Raw genomic sequence first — 19,912 nt, forward strand, 5'->3', positions numbered from 1 at the left:
CTGATAGCCACGCTCCCATCAGCTTTTACCATGCTTTGTTAAATTGTGTTGGGCTCCGTTCTAATAATCTCACTTTCTCTGACACGCGTTAGGGGTTTGGCCAAATAATAGATGTGAAAGCGTTCTCCAGTCCTCCATGCGTATATTAGAACATCTGGCCACCCCCCAAACTTGCCTTGACTTCCATCTTTGAATGTTGTCTTTGTTCTGATTCATTCACAGAATCACAGAATGGTAGGGGTTGGAAGGGACCTCTGGAGATCATCTTGTCCAACCCCCCTGCTTGAGCAGGCACACCCAGAGCAGGGGGCACAGAAACACGTCCAGGTGGGTTTTGAATGTCTCCAGGGAAGGAGACTCCACAGCCTCCCTGGGCAGCCTGTTCCACAGCTCTGGCACCCTCACAGTGAAGAAGTTTATTCTCATACTGAGGTGGGGCTTCCCACGTTCCAACTTGTGCCCATCGCCCCTTGTCCTGTCGTTGGGCACTATTGAAAAGAGCCTAGTCCCATCATCCTGACACCCACTCTTTAGATATTTATAGCTATTGATGAAATCCCCCCCCAGTCTTCTCTTCTCCAGGCAGGACAAACCCAAGTCTCTCAGCCTTTCCTCACAAGGGAGATGCTCCAGCCCCCTGATCATCTTGGTAGCTCTCTGCTGGACCTGCTTGAGCTGTTCCCTGTCCTCCTTAAACCAGGGGGCCCAAAACTGGAGGAGGAGGATAACCTCTCTCGATCTGCTGACCATACTCCTTTTAATGCAGCCCAGGATACCGTTGGCCTTCTTGGCCACAAGGGCACGGTGCTGGCTCAGGGTCAGCTTGCTGTCCACCAGCACTCCCAGGTCCTTCTCTGCAGAGCCACTTTCCAGTAGTTCAGCCGCAGCCTGTGCTGGTGCCTGGGGTTGCTCCTCCCCAGGGGCAGGACCTTGCACTTGCTCTTGTTGAATTGCATCGGGTTCCCCTCGGCCCATCTCTCCAGCCTGTCCAGGTCTCGCTGGATGGCAGCACAGCCTTCTGGTGTATCAGCCACTCCTCCCAGCTTGGTAGCATCAGCGAAGTTGCTGAGGTTACACTCTGTGCCATCATCCAGGTCATTGATGAATATGTTGAACAGGACTGGACCCAGCACAGACCCCTGGGGAACACCACTAGTGACAGGCCTCCATCCAGACTCTGCCCCATTGATCACAACCCTCTAAGTTCTGTTGTTGAGCCAGTTCTCAATCCACCTCACTGTCCGCTCATCCAACCCACACTTCCTTAGCTTGCCTGTGAGGATGCAATGGGAGACAGTGTCGAATGCCTTACTGAAGTTGAGATAGACAACAGCCACTGCTCTCCCTTCGTCGACCCAGCCAGTCACACCATCACAGAAGCTATCAGGTTGGTCAAGCATGATCTCCCCTTGGTGAATCCATGTTGACTACTTCTGATAACCTTCTTGTCCCCTACATGCCTGGAGATGACCTCCAGGGTGAACTGCTCCATCACCTTTCCAGGGATGGAGGTGAGGCTGACTGGCCTATAGTTCCCCAGGTCCTCCTTCTTACCCTTTTGAAGATGGGAGTGACATTTGCTGTCCTTCAGTCCTCAGGCACCTCTCCTGTCCTCCACGACCTTTCCTTTCTTTTTGTTACAGAGTTAACTCTTACTAGGTACCTGTTTCATATTCATACCAACAAGAGCTAATTGCTGTAAGAGAATTGTGCATCTAATTACCTTTATGGGTAATTTTCAGCAAATAGATAGTGATTAACTGTCCTGACCTTACCTGTGATCCCACTCAGCCAAATGGATGGCTTTTGCAATTTACTCTCCTAGTTCCATCTCTCCTGCACTTAAAGAGTCTGGGAGACATTTTAGGTGAAAGCAAACCATTCTTTCCTCTGTACGGAGCACTAAGGCTGTGGCTCTTTACTTTTTTATCAAACACCTAAATTGTTATTAGAATTCAGAATCTGTTCTTAGAGACTGAACTTTCTGTGTGCCACCCATGTTAGCAAAGATGATGTACTTGTGACAGGTAGCTCTCTTCCTTCCCTTGTCCTGGACCTCCTCAGAACACAGGCAGCCTTGCAGGTCACTCTAAACAGCTATTTTAGGATGCGGAAAACCTGTTTTTAGGTTGAGACTACAAGACTCCAGTTTTCTCTGTCTAAGCTATTTCTGAACTCTGGTCTTTATGAATGAGTGGTTGATGTTTGAATTCTTCACCCCACGCTTGGGACAGAGATGTTGACTGTATCGTCCTTACTGCTGTTCTGAACAGTACAAGGGCTAACACTGCTGTGGTGGGGGAACCAATTCTTCCGTGCTATTAGTCTGTATGACTTTGAGGTTTAGCATGTAAAAAGAGTGTTCAGGAACCTAGAGAACCTGCAAACACCATGGTATGGTGACATGAAGCTTTTTATTACCTGCCCACTCACTGTGAAGTTCCTTCCTAGGCAGTTAATTTTGCAGGCATGCCGCCTAGAACCCAGTGAAGAAATTGTATGGAAAGTGATGTCATGCAGGAGGTGCGGTCACTGATAAACAGACACTGAATTTTTAGTCTGAATCAATTTACAGGTCTGAGGAAACTCTTTTCCCTGATGGGCTGCATTTAATCTGGCATAATTTGATGTAATGGATCAGAAATGTTGTAACAAAATACATCACAGCTGGTTTGCTGCTAGCAATCTGGAGAGTAAATGTCTCTCAGGAATTTATTACAGTGGACAGAAGTGCTTTAGACAGGATAAATAGGTTATTCACCATCAAAATTCTCTTAACTTGGAGTTTTCAATTAGGTCTAGTATAAAGAGAACAATACAGGACATGGGTACATTCTCACATCTTACCTATAAGTGGATGCAAATGTCTTGATATGGGGTGGTGATGTGACTGCTTTCCATTTCAGTTAGGAGCAGGAGAGATCCAAGCATTTCAGCAGAAGTCATAGATACTGTAGAAGGTGATTTGAAAATCTGCACAGAAACAAAATTTTCAGTCTAAAATACCTGGTGGTTTCAAGATTTGGTCTTGCTTTGAATCGGAATAGACTCAGGCCTCAGGAACTCAGTCTACTGATAGAAGCAGCTGAAGAAGATTCAGTTGATCTTAACTGTGGCGTCAGGCTGATGCTTTTGGAGTATGAGCCTCTCCATTGTATTCTGGCTGTTGCCCTGATCTTCAAAGTGAATAGGTTTTTATATAGAGAAAAATAAAATGGGCAGCACAGTGGTGAATGTGAAAGTTTTAGGGTCGCAACTGCTGTCATAATTTATACATCTACAGTTCTTTTGACCAGAGGATCTCATAGAATTTTCCAACACTGACTAAGCCTTCACAACTTTCACAAAAAGTAACATTTACGATCCTTTACAATGCCCATCAAGATCACTGGAGGCTCCTGGAGCTCAAAGAAGAAGAAAAAGATTAATGGAGTCCTCTTCTCCATGAATATAAATCTTTGCATTTCGGACAGAGGGTTTGGGATGGGATGTAAGCCTATCCACTGAATGCCAGTCTATGCGCTTAGAAGATCCTGCACCACAGCCTTTGGCATTTGAGATAGGCTTGTAGGAGCTTAATAAGTGTATGATTTTGCATAATTACAACCAGTGTTTTGAACTATGAATTTCTAAGTCTATCCTTACCAAGAGATGCTGATTTTGTAAGAGAGAAACTGCACTTGGTCATGTTTGGGGTAAGAGAGGGACAATTTATGAATGTTCCTTTAATTGTCTAAACAAGGAAATTGTGGGTGATTTGGGTCATCATTACTACAGAAGCACCTTACATGCCTATGTCAATTCTTTTTTTCTTCCTTTTTTATCTGAATTTCCTTTTCTAATAAACACATTTCTTTACCGGTACCAGAGTCATACAGTGGAATTTGGTCTGCAGGACAATCCTGTTTTCAAAAGGCAGTGCCTATTACTTGAAAGTAGGACTTAATTTCTTTTATCTGCTAATGAAATTTACAGGCGTGAACATGGATCTCTTGCTTTAGCCTTCATGATCTTGGCAATATCAACTGTCACCCCATGCCAGCTACTAGTTTCTGCTTCTCTTTTCCTCTGTATCATGGTTCCAATAATTGGACAGTGGTTGCAATTAGCTGGGTGAGCAGCCCTGGCCGTTGCATCTCTGCTGATGGCTTAATTAGGGGTGGACAGAGCCTATGGGATGCCTAGAAATCAGTGTCATCATTTCTGCACTGTCTGTGCTGCCCTGACTGAGTGTAGCTATCAGGCAGGCACCACCCTGGGATTAGTGGTTTTGCAAATGTTTTTAGGGAAAACAGCAGCTCTGCGACAGAAGAAAGGGCTCTGAAAAGACCCAGGTCTAGTATTGTAAACTCAGCTTAGTTTATCTTATATTTTAAGTTTGGATGTTGTCGTCTGAAACACCAAATTACATGTTATCCTGTATTTTTCCACAGCATGTATGCTGTTGTTACCCTCTGTTGTGGTTTAACTCCTGCTGGCAACTAAGCACCACACAGCGGCTCGTTCAATCCCCTCCCAGCGGGACGGGGAAGAGAATCAGAATGGTGAAAGTGAGAAAACTCGTGGGTTGAGATAAAGACAGTTTAATAGAGAAAGCCAAAGCTGCACACACAGGCAAAGCCAAACAAGGAATTCATTCATTGCTTTCCATGGGCAGGCAGGTGTCCAGCCATCTTCAGGAAATGTGTGCAATGTGTGGCTATCCTCATTGTGTAATTTTTTTCCTTATAATTTTCTGGAACATCCTGTGCTGCAAATTGTGCCTGCTGCCTCTTATTTTCACTATTCACCTCTGAGATGAGCCAAACTCCATCTTTGCTGTAATCCTCCTTGCTTAGTGAACACTGCTGAGAAGATAGTGATCAGATGCTTCATGCAGCTTGACAGTGCCATGAAGAGGACTCGGAGACGGTCGAACTAAGCAGAAGTCACATCACTTTCTAAACTGTATCACTCATATAATGTAAACTCTCAGACTGTCATTTTAGTAGTAGATTTCCCCATGCCTTCCCCATCCCACTCCTTGGCTTTGAGGAGCGATTCTTCTTCTACCCTTAGCCTTCTTGCCAGAGGTTTCTTCCCAAATAGTTGTACACAGCTCTGTAAATGTTAGAGTGACATTTGGAGTGAGTTTGAAAAGCCCATGTGCTCCTTGGTTTCCCTGCATCTCTGCCAAGCTTCAATATGGCAATATAGCCTGACTCGTCACCTCCCAGGGCTAGCAATAACATTTAAAAGCTACAGTTTCTTCTGTCTGCAAATATTTCCACTGCGCTACTGAGTGCTCTTAGAGCTCCTCCCTAGCTCAGTTCTTTATGATCACAGCACAAAGAAGGGAGATGCCAAGTTTATTAGATAACATTTATCTTTCGTTGTGGATTGAAGGCTTTGGGGTTTTTTTGTGTAACTCCCCACCTGACAGCTGCCCTTAATTAACTTATCCTCTTGTGTGTGTGATGGTTGCAGGAGAGGAAGCACATACCAAACCTGATGCTAATGGAAACTGGTACATACTTCTTTGTAGGGTATCCACAGCTTAGCCTCAGGAGCTGGAGAGTTGGTTTATTACAGATGTTAAACAAAGCTAGAATCCAGGGTGGAAAGGCTTGTGACCTCTATTAAGGGAGGGAGGCTTGGGTCCCAGATCTTAATATGCCTTGTATAGGTCAGTTTAAAATTTAGAAGGTCTCCATTGAAGCTTTTGTTGTAGACAGTAAAAAATCTGGTGTGATTTTCCCTTACAAAGGTGGAAGCTTCACAGTTTTAGCTAGTTCCTTGAGATTTTGCCAACTTTGAGCTGAAAATTCTCAGGACCAGTTTATGAGGTTTTGGTATTATATAACCTCCTAATAATGATGAACTAGAAAAGCAAGATGTTAATTTTGGATTCAGAAAAAAAAAAATGTAGTTCTGAAAAAAAATCAGAATTGCTTCTTTTCATAACCAGTCATTTCAATGTCTAAACTTCATGAATCAAGCTAAATTTTTGTCTGCGATGGGATATTGTGGTACTTGCACTGAACCCTGCACTGTCGTACATAGGTGTTGCTTGGGGGTCTTAGTTTGCCTTCTTTGCCTAGATTTTTGTATGTCTTCCATTTTGTGTATACTTAGGCGATAATTTTTTCTGCAGTAATTTTATGTTTCTGCTTGTGTTTGGCAAAACCACAAGGGAAAGGGATAGGAAACATATACTGGAACAGGGAGGAGACAGTGGTATGGAAAGGGAAAAGGTGACTAGGGTATTTATTCTGTTCTGACTTTCTAGATAAATAAATAGGTGTGGTTTGCACTTCAGGTGTTTTTCAGGAGTTTCTTAGTTTATATGAACCAACCCACACTTCTGGCTATTTTCAGACTTAAATGTACGTTAAAAGTAATGAAATATTTTAAATAATGTTAGGAAATAAACTTTGCAAGGTTTTGAAAATATATGTTTTATGAAAAATATTCATCTGGATGTCATCTGGCCTATGTAAACATCTGCTAGCAATTTTTGTCTATAGCAGCAGCCTTATAAATGACAATTATTATTATTGCTTCACTAGTATTCTTGCATCCCTGAAAATGTGATGAATGCCTTGAAGCTAGCTCTATTATCTCTCTCGTTTGCTGCTCATTTGGAAATATTTTGTTCACATTGTACTGATAAGAGTGTCTTATGTAATTATTGTACTTTTAGTGCCTGTTTGGTCTTAACTGATGTATGCTGTTGAAACTGGAGCATTGGAATTTAAGAAAGTAGTATACAAATCAGAGAGAAGCCAGAAGTGAGATGCAGAAGAGATAAGTTTTAGAAAATAAAAGCTAGGGGAAGTTGAACAAAAGGGGTTTACTCAGTCCAGAACAGAGTGAAGGAGGTGGGGTAATGGTATGCTGAGCTTCAGGATACAAGGATCCTTTTGTATAGCAGCTGTTTATCCCCTGGGAGTAGGGAAGGAAAGCATCATGTTAATTTGAGGCAATGAAAAATTGGGATTGATGTTCCAAAAATACTTTGGTCTGTGAAGGAGCTTAAGCACTGGCAAAAACAGTCCAGGTTCTTTACATTTATGTGGTTGTATGTGTCCATGATTTTAACTGGTTTATCTTGATGAGTTTCTAGTGCATAACAACTGATGATAATGCTACTGACATCTTGTCAGGCTGAAATCTTTAAAGCAGAATAGCTTTATTCTTACTAGCACAATAAACCTGTCAATGGCTGATTAGTGATATTATTTGCAGGGTATTTTGCTAGACTAATAAAACCCATTCTTATTTCTAATGTAGTGGTTCTCCTTAGGTGGGTATTTAAAGATGGTTCTGTGTTCTCTGTTGTTATCCCTCTCAGTGCTAGTGAATTACATTCCCATCCTTTGAGTTGCTCTTTCCTATTTGGCAGGCGAAGTAAGAGGAGTTTCAGTGGCACCCAGATGGGAGACATGCAGGGAGAATCCAATTTGCTGTAAAAGGCGTCGTAGTGCATTTAGTAAACAGGGACTTTTCTTCTGGGTCAGCAAGGAGCAGTGCCAGAGCATGGTACCACCAGCTTCACAGTGGGGCTCCCCCAGCCTGCCCGCAGACCAGGACCCCATGTCAGCCCCTTTGGGGCCATCAGCCCCTGCCACAATGATGCTGCAGCAGGAATGGTCTCCAGCTCCCCACAGCCCTGCCTGGCCATGGGCCCTGCCAAACCAGGCCCATGTCCCATTCCTGTCACTGTGGTCCTGCCTGGTGATCGCAGCACCTGATCTTACCCCTGGCCTGTCGATTGACTTCCCATCCTGACCCCAGATCTGCCTCATGCCATGAAGTTTCTTGGGCTCTTGGCCCAGCCACTATCTGCAGGTCTGTCATCCTTGCCTCCGTGGGTGTGTGGGTGGCAGCCCTGGGCAGTGATGCCCTGACATTGGGAGTCCCGCAGCTCCCGGCTCCCATCCTGTCGAATGATGTGCGAGGTCGAAACCGCTTGTGAGCTTTTAAAGTTCCCATGACATTTTGTCCACCAAAATAGTCACTGAATGCCGCCTTTGCCTCGGACTTTACTGCTAAGGCTGGCCTTCAGGCATCTCAGCCCCCAGAGAAGAGAGGACGAACTGGGACAAAGGAAGACTTACCATCGGTTGAGAAAGACTGTGTCAGAGATCACCTATGCAAACTGGATCCTCGCAAATCTATGGGCCCCGATGGGATGCACCCGCAAGTGCTGAGGGAGCTGGCAGATGTTCTTGCTGAGCCACTCTTCGTCATCTTTGATGGGCAATGGGCACAAGTTGGAACACAGGAAGTTCCACCTCAGTATGAGAATAAACTTCACTGTGAGGGTGCCAGAGCTGTGGAACAGGCTGCCCAGGGAGGCTGTGGAGTCTCCTTCCCTGGAGACATTCAAAACCCACCTGGACGTGTTTCTGTGCCCCCTGCTCTAGGTGTGCCTGCTCAAGCAGGGGGTTTGGACGAGATGATCTCCAGAGGTCCCTTCCAACCCCTACCATTTTGTGATTCTGCGAAAATAGGAGAATTACCTCCTCAGTCCTAGTCAGATTTTGGTCTTAGTGATTAAATTTGGGCTCCCCAAATTACTTGACAGACTTCTGTTGTTGAAACTCATCTGTATGAAATTAACTTAGAATGGAATGAAGATTTATTTTTCTTTTTTGAGGCCTTTTTTCAGGTCTGGGATGTTTTGTTTCTTTGTTTGTTTTAAATGTAATTTTGGTTTTCAGAATATCAAGGCTGTTTGTTTGGGGGTTTTTTATGTCCGTGTGTCTGCTAGTGGATATGGGAGAGAAAGGTGTAATGCCCACAGGACAGTTTTTCTGGTTTGTGGATATAAAGCTTTGGCACTTTTGCTTTAAGGATAGTTTAATTTTTGTGAGAAGGTGGAAATGCTTAGTCTATATTTCCCCACAGTTTTGAGCCAGCATGCTTGTTTTCCACAGTTGCAACATGTTGGGTGCACCGTGCCTCTCCAGCTGGTGATACTTTTCTCTGGAATCTCCGGTCAGCAGGAGTGGGTGACGATAGCTGACTTGTGCAAATGTAGCTAGCGGGAAGACGTTGTGTGCCCTGAACTGCTACTGCTGGTGGCTTCAGCTAAACTTTTCGTGAAGGGAGAATTTTTTTTCTTTTTGCACTGTCATCTTTCTGGAAATTTCCAGAAGAAAGCTATATTGTAGTCTGGGAGGCAGGAGAAAGAGACCACAGGGAAGAATAGGAGACTACAGAAAAACTAAAAGCAAGAAGAAAGGAAAGAGGCAAAGAACAGAGACTAATACAAAAGAAAGGTTAGAAAGCAGGAGAATGAGGAAAAAGCCATCTTGAATATTTTTCTGTCTATATTCTAAGAATATGCCTGTTGCTGTCTCCCCGGGGGTTTATGCAGAGCCTTGTGGGGAAGCAGCAGTGAATTGCTCCTTTGGATGCTAAGTGTAAAATTAAAGCTGGCAGGGTCTCAGAGCACAAGACCGGGAAGCTAATCGCTCCTAATAACATATTGATTTTCACAGATCTCTGGCATTATGTCAGGCCAGTTTTGAATCAGCACCTGGTTTCTTCCTCTTGCCATCTCCAAGCTAATGGCAATGAAGCTTCTGGCTTTGGGGTCGCAAATAAATGCTGCTCTGGACCTTTTTGTACAAATCTCTGGGTCTCTGAAACATGATTTCACCATTGCTCCTGTGTATGTCTCTGTGAGACATCCAAGTGTAACAGCTACCGTAAAAGTAGAAGGGTGGAAGGAATGTGCATGTACTTGGATAACTGAGCTGCTGCTTGTATTTATGGCTCTGAATAAAAGCGTTACAGTCCCATTGCTGCAGATGGCCAAGGGTAAGTGAATGGATGCCTGTATTCAGGCAGAAGTTGCCAGCACTGGTGTCTAGGAGGCTGAGGTCACCTAATTGTTGCCAGGTTACATTCAACCCTGAGCAGATTTGCTGTATGTGTTCTTCATCTGTAACATGCCTTCCTCAAGTTCTGGGGGCTGATGGTCAGGGCAAGGAGATAGGTTTTATTTGTATGACTGCTACTAGGTAATGCCCTCTTCTGAAGGAATATTTTCATAACTGGAGGGAATGGTCTGCTTGCAAGGAGATGTGCTGAAAGAGCTCCCAGATACTCCAGATGGTGAAGACTTGCAAGGTGAGAATGAAATATATGTATTTAGAAGATGTCAAGTGCTTAGGCAGTCTGTGCTGGACCGGGCTCAGGTCAGCATAGGGCACATACCAGAACAGAAACTCATTGTCTCCTATGGACGTGCAAAGGCTGTTTCAACTATTTCAGGCTATTTAATTTTATGTGCTTAATTGTTACAACGATTTATTGCTCTCTGTTTGTAGCAGTCTGGCCAGAGAAGGGACATTAATACCTGATTTAGGCTACTGTGTGATGTCATTTGAAATACTGTCTAGACTTTTGTGCCATCTTCAGCGATTCTGGGTGTTCTTCAGGTCCTTCTTACATAAGTATAACAATAACGGTTGGGATTCCTTGACTAAGAACAGTAATTTCTGGCAATGGAAGCTGAAGGACACGAATTCTTTTTGAAGGGAAGAGACTCATTATTACCACAGTTTCAGTTTGTTGTCTTCTAGTGTCTGCAGAAAAACTTGTGTTTCCAAAGCACCTAATGCATGGCACTGTGCAGAAGGAAGCAATGGCGCTGGAGCACTTGTGTCAGCTACTCCCACTTGTAGTCCTGATATCCTCCAACCCCCTTCTTGCAGCTATTCAGGCTCTAGGGCAAGCAACTGTTTCATGCAAGGCACATCTGAGCTGAAGGCGTCAAAAGAGCCATTTCATGCTTGACTGCATTTTCTAATACAATCCACAGAGAGAGAGAGGAAAGAGAGCAAGGAGGGTTTGTGTGTACATAGGCATTGCCTTTGAGTGTATGTATAATATACAGTACATTTAGTTCCAGCGTGCAGCTGTGGGTGGCAAGTAAGAGGTGCAGACGTGAGGGGGAAGAGAATTGTGCTTTGAAAAGAATAAACCATTCCCCCACCTTGAAAAAGAAGCTTTCTTTCCTTCTCTGTTTCTTGGCCAAGTGAAGATGTGAGTCCCAAGGGCAGCGCTGACAGCTGGTACCCAGAAGGTGTATGTTTGGCTGAGTGGGTGTTGTGTGTAGAGAGCTTTGTGTATACAGACCATGACAGTGTGTGGGGAGTGCAGCTAATAAAACGGGTGAGTAGGGATGCTGTTCACAGACATTTTAATGGTGGTCCCAGAAAAGTTTTCTTTTTAATGGGTTGTATGTCCCATGACCAGGGAGGTGCTGCGTACAAGCTATTAGAGTGGTGGGTCGCTGCACCAGCATGACCACAGTGATCCCCACCAAACATTTTGTAATCATCTGCTCTGTCACTTTGTCAGCTTGATACTTATATCCTCATTTATCACCTCATTTTCATATTTATGATACACTGCAGTTCTGTTACTGGACATTGTGGAGCCGGCTGCGGGTCCTTTCCAGTATGGACATATGGCTGTTTCTCAGTTTCCCACCTGTCTACCCTGCTCTAGTATCTAACGTGTAGGCATTGAGAGGGTGTATGGATTGGCTCTGCCAGGCTTGCTGTTTCCCTCTAGAAGTTCTGCTCCTGTCAGCATGAGCGGCCTGGCTGGAAAATATGGGACAAAGGGGTGAAACAGAAGGAGGATGTCTAGATTCCAAATACATGTTGTTGCAGTTGGTTAAATCAGATGGGGTGTTAGCTTTCTGGGGTGTGTGGGGGGTGCCTGGTGAGAACCCCAGCCATTTGAGAAAACTGTAGCTAAACTGGTTGAGGCACTGGTAAGAGTGCTTTACAGAGCAATCCTTCCACGTGCCTAGGGAGCTGAACTGGTCTTCCTTTTAACCTCTGGGATTTTTATATGTAGTTTTGTGGTAGAAGTCCTGTATGGACTCTACGGCTATGACTTTGGTGGGGGTTGGCTGTGGGGTGAAGGGACGCTCTGGTTCATACATTAATATATTTAAGTACATTTGTAAATTTTATGGATAAAAATGCTTTGGAGTATATTCCCAGACTGAAACAATGATTTCTGTGCTGTAGTGGTTGCTGCAGTTCTATCACAAGACTTTAATTCTACCCCTTAGAGAAGAATATCAGTTTCTGCAGGCAAGACCCTGAACAAATAGAGAATGTTAAGTACTATAACTCCTTTCCCCAGCTGAACTTCCCATTTTCTTTGACATCCTCAGAGATGAAAGAAAAATATAATTTCTTTGTTTGCTGTTTTTTTCATTTTCCTCCTCCTGGCTTTTGTTATGCCCCCATCTCCTGACTTTTCCTATGTTTAAATGACAAACTTGCAATGGAGTTTGGTTTGTTCCTTTCTTCATTTGCATTGCAGTGCCATCAATTGTGTCAGCAGAGCTCTACTGACATTAGTTGTTAGTAAGGAGGGGAAAAATATAAAATAAAAAACCAGCACAAATCTGATGTAGGAAAGATCTGTTAGGAAACTTGCTTCATAGAGTTGTTTTTCTTTGAAGTGCTAGCAATGGAATGAAATTCCTCTCTAAATAAGCAACAGCTCTTAAGATTACCTGAGGAACTCTGAGCCTTCAAAAGCAAGACTAAATGCTCTAGTAGAAGTGTTGTAGACATTATTTAAAGTAGTCATTACAGCTAGTACTAGGGAAGGCAGGACTGATGGAGGAGATTGCATTTTCTGGAAGATGTGAAAAACAGTCTTTGCCAGCTCATTATCACAAAAGGGCCCTGTGCTTAACAAACTTGCCCTTGGGGATTATGTCTCCATGGGTACTGCTGCCTCCAGTTGTGGTGAATACCATATCTTTATGTTTGTTGCTCATACTTGCCACATAGGGTTGCTGGATGCAGTTGAACAGTTGCTGTTTTTTTCCCCAGTTACATACATTTCTGTGGGGAGTGCTATGGTTTCTGTAAACACGGTGCTCTGTGATTGATGTCGGGGTTCTTCAGGCATGAAGATTGCACAGAGGTGTAACTTCTTTTCATTTTTGCAATTGTTTGCTGATTCCTTGCAGAGGCCTCTATCTTGAGCTATGATGGCAGCATGTACATGAAGATCATCATGCCCATGGTCATGCATACTGAAGCAGAAGACGTGTCCTTCCGTTTCATGTCCCAGCGTGCTTACGGGCTGTTGATGGCAACCACCTCACGAGACTCTGCAGACACTCTGCGCCTGGAGCTGGACGGAGGCCGTGTCAAACTTATGGTCAATTTAGGTATCGTATAAAAACCTTCCACTGCCCCTTCACTATTAGTTTGGGCTTGTGATTAGTGTTTTTTTTAAATAGTTTTGTTTAATTTCTGTTGGTTTGGTTGGATTGGATTGATTTCTAAAATAACTGCTGAGACCTTCATAGTGATATTCTCTTGCGGAGAGAAATTCTCTTCTGCATTGCTGCATGAAGATTTGCGGTCAGTTCTTCGTTATGGACAGTGTTGGTTTTTAAGTGTTTAAGTTTTTAAGTTTCCTTTCTTGGTCTGGGACTGGTGAGCTCTGTGTGAGACATGCTGCTTGGTCCATCTTTTGATCAGTTACATCCCTCATTCATCCAGTATCACTCAAAACGGTCAAGGCCAAACGTGGAAGGGAAGCAAAATGGATATGGTAGCAAGCAGAAGTACTGTGAATCCCACATCCTTTGCAGAATTTGGCAGCATTTGAAACAGCTTGGTCTGTTTTACTAATTTGCTAAATATTTCTGTTTTCTAATCACTATATGTTTCAGCCTTTAGGGCTTTTTATATCTAGTTTTAAAAGCCTGGGTTTTTTTGATTGTGTCTTTATTAAAATGAAGGCAACAATAATAAAAGTGCATTCCCCTCATGCTAAAGGGCTGTGTTCTGTCTCCTTAGAGTTATGCTGTCACAGAAAATAATAGAAAAAGACAATTAGAAACAAGTCCAACAATAACAACAATGAAAAAAAAATGGGGAGTGGATGTGCTATTAGATTAGCCTCAATCCATTTTCTGGCCAGTCTTTAAGTATTTTAGTGAATGACAAACAGTCTTTTTAAAGAATGTAAATATACGACTTGAAGCTTTCTTTCACTTTCCAGTGATGCAACTTGTTGCTTCATGTGAATCCAGGAATATAACTAAGAAGAGATTCTGAGTCTAAGAGGCAGAACTACCATGACAGTGTGAAATGCTAAACCTCTTCTAATATGTAGGGTACTCTATATGAAGATGTGTGCATGGTCTGTGAAAGCTTGTGTCAGCTTTCAAAATTCTAAGCCCCACTGAAACAAGCTTTTGTATATTTTTGAGCTAACGGTATCAGCATCTTCAGAGCCCTGCTGTGGTGATATCAGGAGCAAACCATGTAGTGGCTTTGTTTGTAGAGGGCAAAAAAAGTATTATACGCCCATACCTGTAGTAATGGTTCTTGGTTTTTAGCTCCTGTCCTAGCTAGATATGGTAAGTCTATCAATGTCTTGCTGTACCATAGATGAGCTTGACTGGTGATTTTAGGGTTCCTCATCCTCACATGGGCAATATGCTGTCCAGCAGTTGTCTTCTAGAACTAGCTTGTTTTCTAAAACTTCTTCTAGTGTCTTTTTGGCTTTGGAAGTACAAGTCAGACCCTAATATCAGCTTTTGGAAAAAGAAAGTGAAGAGAAGAAGGTGCATTTAAACAAGTTCATATCTCTAAAAGCAAAGAGTGTCCATCTAAAGGGCCATAGAAGCCCTTGCTTTTTATTAAAAAAAAAAAAAAAATAGAAAATGCAGTGTTATAGAGTTCCTGTTTGGAATATATATATATGCTCTGCTTAGCTTGACTGAAGAAATATAAAGCACTATGGAGTGCCTAGCTAGCATAGGAGCAGCTGCTATGCTATCCAGACTGGCCTAGAGGGCAGAGGCAATAGATCAACTTCAGCTATGACAGTATATATATGTGTCTGCATTTTCTTCTGGTCTAATACAGTTGGTGCTAATAATCTGGCAAAATGAGAATCCCCCCCATTTTCTTTCTTGGCAATTATTGCTAACCATTTTCTTCTCAGAGGATAAACTTAATCACTGGAAGATTGGCAGTGGCATGCTTCTATCAGGGAAGTGATGGGGCAGCTGAGTATCTGCTTAGCTCTACACTACCTCTTTGTAACCCAGAGCCAGTTCTTTTACCTTGCATGCCTTAGTTTCTCTCTTTGTTGAAGAGAGACTACTTCACAACCTGCCAGGGATGTGGTAGTGTTTTAGAAAGTGCTGCTTCTATCACCTTTGATACTCCCTCTTGAAAAGTACTACAGCATGAAAACTGCCAGACTTCATAAAAAATTATCACTTTTTATTCCGAGAAAGGTGCCACTTGTTTGATTCTGTTATGTCTTTATCATCCTTTAAAGTCAATGAGAATAGAGGGAATTGCTTCTTTTGGGTGTTCAAGGCCTCCTGGACTTACACCCCATGTGAATATGAGGAGGGCATATTTAGATTACCCTGAATATACTTATAATTTTTTACAGCTTATTCTTTCCAGTTTTCCTTATATCATACTGGCAGACAGTATTTTCCCTCAGGGTCTGTCAACATTGTGTGCCTGATTGGCATTGGTCACTAGTTACACTCACTGGGTCTGTTACGCCATCACCTAGCCTAGAGATGGGCTGTTCAACTCTTACTATCTGGCGTCTAAAAGACGTGGCTAAAGAATTGACATATGGTCTACACATGTTTGGAAAGAGATGTGTTGTTGATGGTTTAATATACGGACAAAATCTGTAGACCAAACCCTATGTTAACTGAAGGCTATTTTTGTGTAGCTCCAGGGACTAAAGCAATATATATGTTTGATTGCCAGCTTTTCAGCTGGAAACTTTTGTGAGGTTGCATCTTCCCCCAGAAGTGACTACAGGTTGCATCACTGGAAACTTCTCAGCACTCTCCTATGCCTGACTCAACAGAAGGATAGCTTAGACTGTTGGAACCTGGATTGAGCTTCACCTCTCCTCTCTTCAGATCTATAAAGCTGTCAGATATGTTCCTTGAAACAGGACTTTCCTTCTGTCAGAACAGCAAAGTTACTTTGCTGTTGAAGAAACAGAATTTGAGGAGGAATGACTTTACCAAAGCCATTCATTTTCAGTTATTTACTGTAAGTCACATCTAACTCTTTAAGGAGACTGTTCATAGCCAAAATGTCACAAATAAGAACCAAATCTTCATTATCTGACCCTGCCAAGATCCGCTTACCAGTGAGAAACAGTCATCAGCACCACCTCTGAAGACCTGAGTGTGCTCGGTGCTGACTAGCTACGTGTTAGCATCCCCCCGAGCGTCTAAACCATGACAGATGTGTATAAACAAAGACTGTTTTGAGTGGTGAGTTATTTAATTGTGCTTTTCTTATCAGTCATTTAATACTATTACTAAGAGCTGTCTCTTTCTTCTCTTCTTTGATCTATTCCATTTGATTACTTATTATCATTTGTGTGGTTATTAAGATCTTTCCTATGTTTTTTCTTTTATTTTATTTCTTTTCTTCTTTTTTTTTTTAAAAACTTTTCTGTGTATTTCAGTTGTAAAGCTTTCCCATACCCCATCAGCCATGGTAAATCAAAAGATGGTATTCAACCCTTCAAAGGCCTGAAGCCTGCGGCCCGCACAGCAAACAGCCCTGAGAACAGAGCGTACAGAGCAGCCTGCAGGGGCTGGCATATCCCACTCACCTCCTCAGCACTCAGTGTCCAAACCAAACGGGATAGACACATCATACGGCAGGCGTGGGTGGGCATGGGCGGCTGGGTGCTTGCTATAGAAGGTGGGAGGGAAGGGAAGAGCAGTGATGAATAATTCTCTAAGAAAGAGGGGTGAGGAAGTTGTTTCAGACCTTACCCGTGTGGGTGCCCGAGGCACTGCAATCTGCATGTTGACAGCACATCCCACAGTAGTTTGTTTGTTGTGTGAAATTAGAAGTCCAAATGTGATACAGGTCTCACATCTGTTGAGAAAGACTCTGAAGAAATGGGTCTAGAGTGGAAGGAGAGAGAGAAAAATTAAGCAAACTATGGCTTGGAACATGCTTGGGAATCATTTCTGATGCTGACAAGTTGTGCAGAAAGGGAAAGAAATGGCTGGTCTGACAGGGAGATCCACCTTCACGTTTTTCCTCCCGATGATGAGTGGGAGGGTTATAGTGTCACTGATTTCTATTAAAGAATATTTAAGGTCTTTTTTCTTCCTGGCTTGGCTCATCTTCAGGTCACTGGTGACTAGAATAAATACTTCCTGCCTCCTGTTAATCAGAGCCAATTCTCTTGTAAGAATTGTAATCATCCCTCTTGCCTATCTTTTCCTAAGGTATCTCCTCAAAGGTGTCAAAGACATCTTTGCCTCTCCAAAATGCAGTTTCTTTTGTCATTCCTACATAGAAACAGAGCAGGCCCATTTTCTACTTTTCTTTTTTAAATATATGTGAACTTTTACGCCAAATTTCCTTTTGTGCAAACTATACTTTCAGACCTGCAAGTGTATGCCCATTCATTCTCATTAATAAATTTATTTTCTATAATCAGTGCATCTAAAGGTCCTTGATTTTTGTCATAGACATACAAAAATATTTGTCAGCTGCCAGTTACAGGTGGGTGTGCAGTCGGACTGCATGCAAATAGGAGAGAGGCAAGGACCCACACTATAACATGGGGTAAGAGTGTGCACAGGACCTCATCTGGTTTCCCCGCAGGAAATAAGCTAGAGTGAGCTTAGAAACAGTCAGGCCACACAATTATCTTTCTTGTCCTAGTCTTGCCTCAAAGTGCTCTTCCATAATCACATGTAGATGCTCATCAAAAGGAACAAGCCCTTTGTCCTCACACAGCAAAGGTGACTTTCTTCCCTGATTCAAGGAAAAAACAGTCTCGGGCCTTAGTAATGTCAAATAAATATCACTGTTTTCAGGTACAAAGGTACAAATGGTAAGAAACACAGGCCTAACTCGCAGAGACTTCTGATACTAAAGATATCTCCATCCAAACAGTGAATCCTTAGTGTTAGCTAATTGCAATGGAGCTATTTAGCCTTTTGCAAGGAAAGGGTCTTTGGCCCATTTTCCAGGTGATGTGCTCTGGAGAAACCTTCTATCTAAGCAGTAAGGAAGCAGCTCCTGGTTTACATTAGGAATAGTAATGAAAGAAAGTAGCTGTAGAAGGTCTTCTCAGCTCATCCTGCCACCCCTTGCAGTTACAGACTGTGCTTTCACTTTACTGCTGTCCTCCAGATTCCTCATCAAGTTGCTGAACTGGCAGGTGACTGGATTTACAGCTGTTTAGGCATATTCATCTTCAAACCCTAAGGCAAGGCAAAACCTCTTTTGAGTCAGGAATGCAGCCATACCTAAATAAGGCAAATCTCATCAGTAGAAGCCAATAACAGGGCTGAGAGTCCCAGATGATGATTACCAGAAGTCTCCTAGCCCTGCTACTGTGCATGAGGAATCCCAAGCAGTTTTTTTTAATTATTCCTGAATTCCCCAGCTGCTGCTGTTTTGAGCACAAAGATCAGGCTACACCTGCACCTTACTGCCAGGAAAAACATCCTCAGCTTTGGATTTGTAGTGTTGTACTAGTTTAGAGGAAAATAGCTATTTTCTTCTTTTCTAAAAACTGATGTAAGAGGGAGAAAACAGCTTCATGAATTAATGATTGAAATTTCTTTTTTGTTGCTTCGGGCAAGGTTCACAATTAAGGAAATGAACAAAAAACCTTATTCTTGTTCTTTGAACGTAGTGTGGAGAGTATGGTGGTACTGGTGTCACAGAACAGGCAGATGTGCTCGCTTGGCTGCCATGTGGGATCCGCACAGACCCAGCGGGCCTACATCTGGTCTGGGAGCTGGTCGTTTCTGCCTGGCACCCCACTGCATGCCATTGCAGAGCCTTCGTGCTTCCGGAACCTGGAGATCTAATAATGCCGTGGTAGTTGTCCGCCCCCTCAGTGGCCTGGTCTTTGTTGTCCTTTGAAACAGAAATCTAGCAGCCAGGATAAGGGCTAAACTCTGTTTTCAGTTTGAAACATTGATCCCTTCACCTGGAGCAGTCAGTGACTCAGCCTGAGGGTAAGCCCTGGTACACATGGTTATTTTCGTACCACCACAAATAAATTGTAGAACTTGCCTGCAGACATCAGTAACACAACGTTGGTTTTAGTTTCTGACTGTGATGAATGTTGCTGAGGACCAGCCATGTTTCCCTTTCCAGAACACTTACAGTTTAGCCCATAAGAAATTCCCTTCTTGTTCCAGCTGTAACAACTCTCTTGATCTCGCTTGCTCACAGTGAGACTTGGGAGTCTCTCTCGCTCTTGCTCTCGCTATCCATCAGGTCATGGAGGGAAGTTCCCCAGCATGTACTTCAGAGCTCCCTTTACCCCACCCAACTCCTATAAGGGATATAGCCACCACTGTATGGTGATCGTACCAATTGCTCCAGGGCTGTTTGCTCCCACTTTTCTGTTGCGGTTGACGACACATGACAAACCTAATCGCACAAAACCAAACCCAGATTTTCTCAAGAGAAGTTCTGCTTGAAAACAGACTCTCTCTGGCTGTGCTGCTCCTGATTGGTGTGTCCCTGCTCATTGTGGCTCTTTATTTATAGACTCTTATTCTTTCCCCTCTTTCATTTTTTAAGAACTGCATTTAGTTTCAGTTGCTGAAATAATTTTCCTACGTCTGTCTAAGTAAACCTAAAATTGGTCCAGTTAAGCAGCAAACTGCGCTATATTTCTCCACCATTCTGTATAATCTCTCTTGCTGGGCCATATCTCTGTAATAAATGAAACTGTCCCTGCTGGTCAAAGATTTAGTTGTCCAGGGTATCCAGTAGCATGTTGCTATTATTCCTGGCCTTGATTTCCTGAGAGAAGGCCAGCGTGGCCCAAGGTACATAACGGCACTGATACGATAGTTCTCACCCATGTC

The 19,912-nt window shown here is 43.1% G+C and overlaps 1 protein-coding gene across 1 annotated transcript in view; it reads left to right on the forward strand.

Moving 5' to 3' along the window:
- The window catches only part of NRXN3 (neurexin 3), a 1,044,813-nt gene that overhangs the window by 370,126 nt on the left and 654,775 nt on the right, over nt 1-19,912 (forward strand). The window contains exon 11 of the mRNA XM_075103635.1: nt 13,004-13,207. Coding sequence (XP_074959736.1) covers nt 13,004-13,207 — 204 coding nt within the window. The remainder of the gene's footprint in view (nt 1-13,003; nt 13,208-19,912) is intronic.

The sequence above is a fragment of the Phalacrocorax aristotelis genome, chromosome 9 (genome assembly GCF_949628215.1).
Source record: "Phalacrocorax aristotelis chromosome 9, bGulAri2.1, whole genome shotgun sequence".
NCBI classification, from domain to species: domain Eukaryota; kingdom Metazoa; phylum Chordata; class Aves; order Suliformes; family Phalacrocoracidae; genus Phalacrocorax; species Phalacrocorax aristotelis.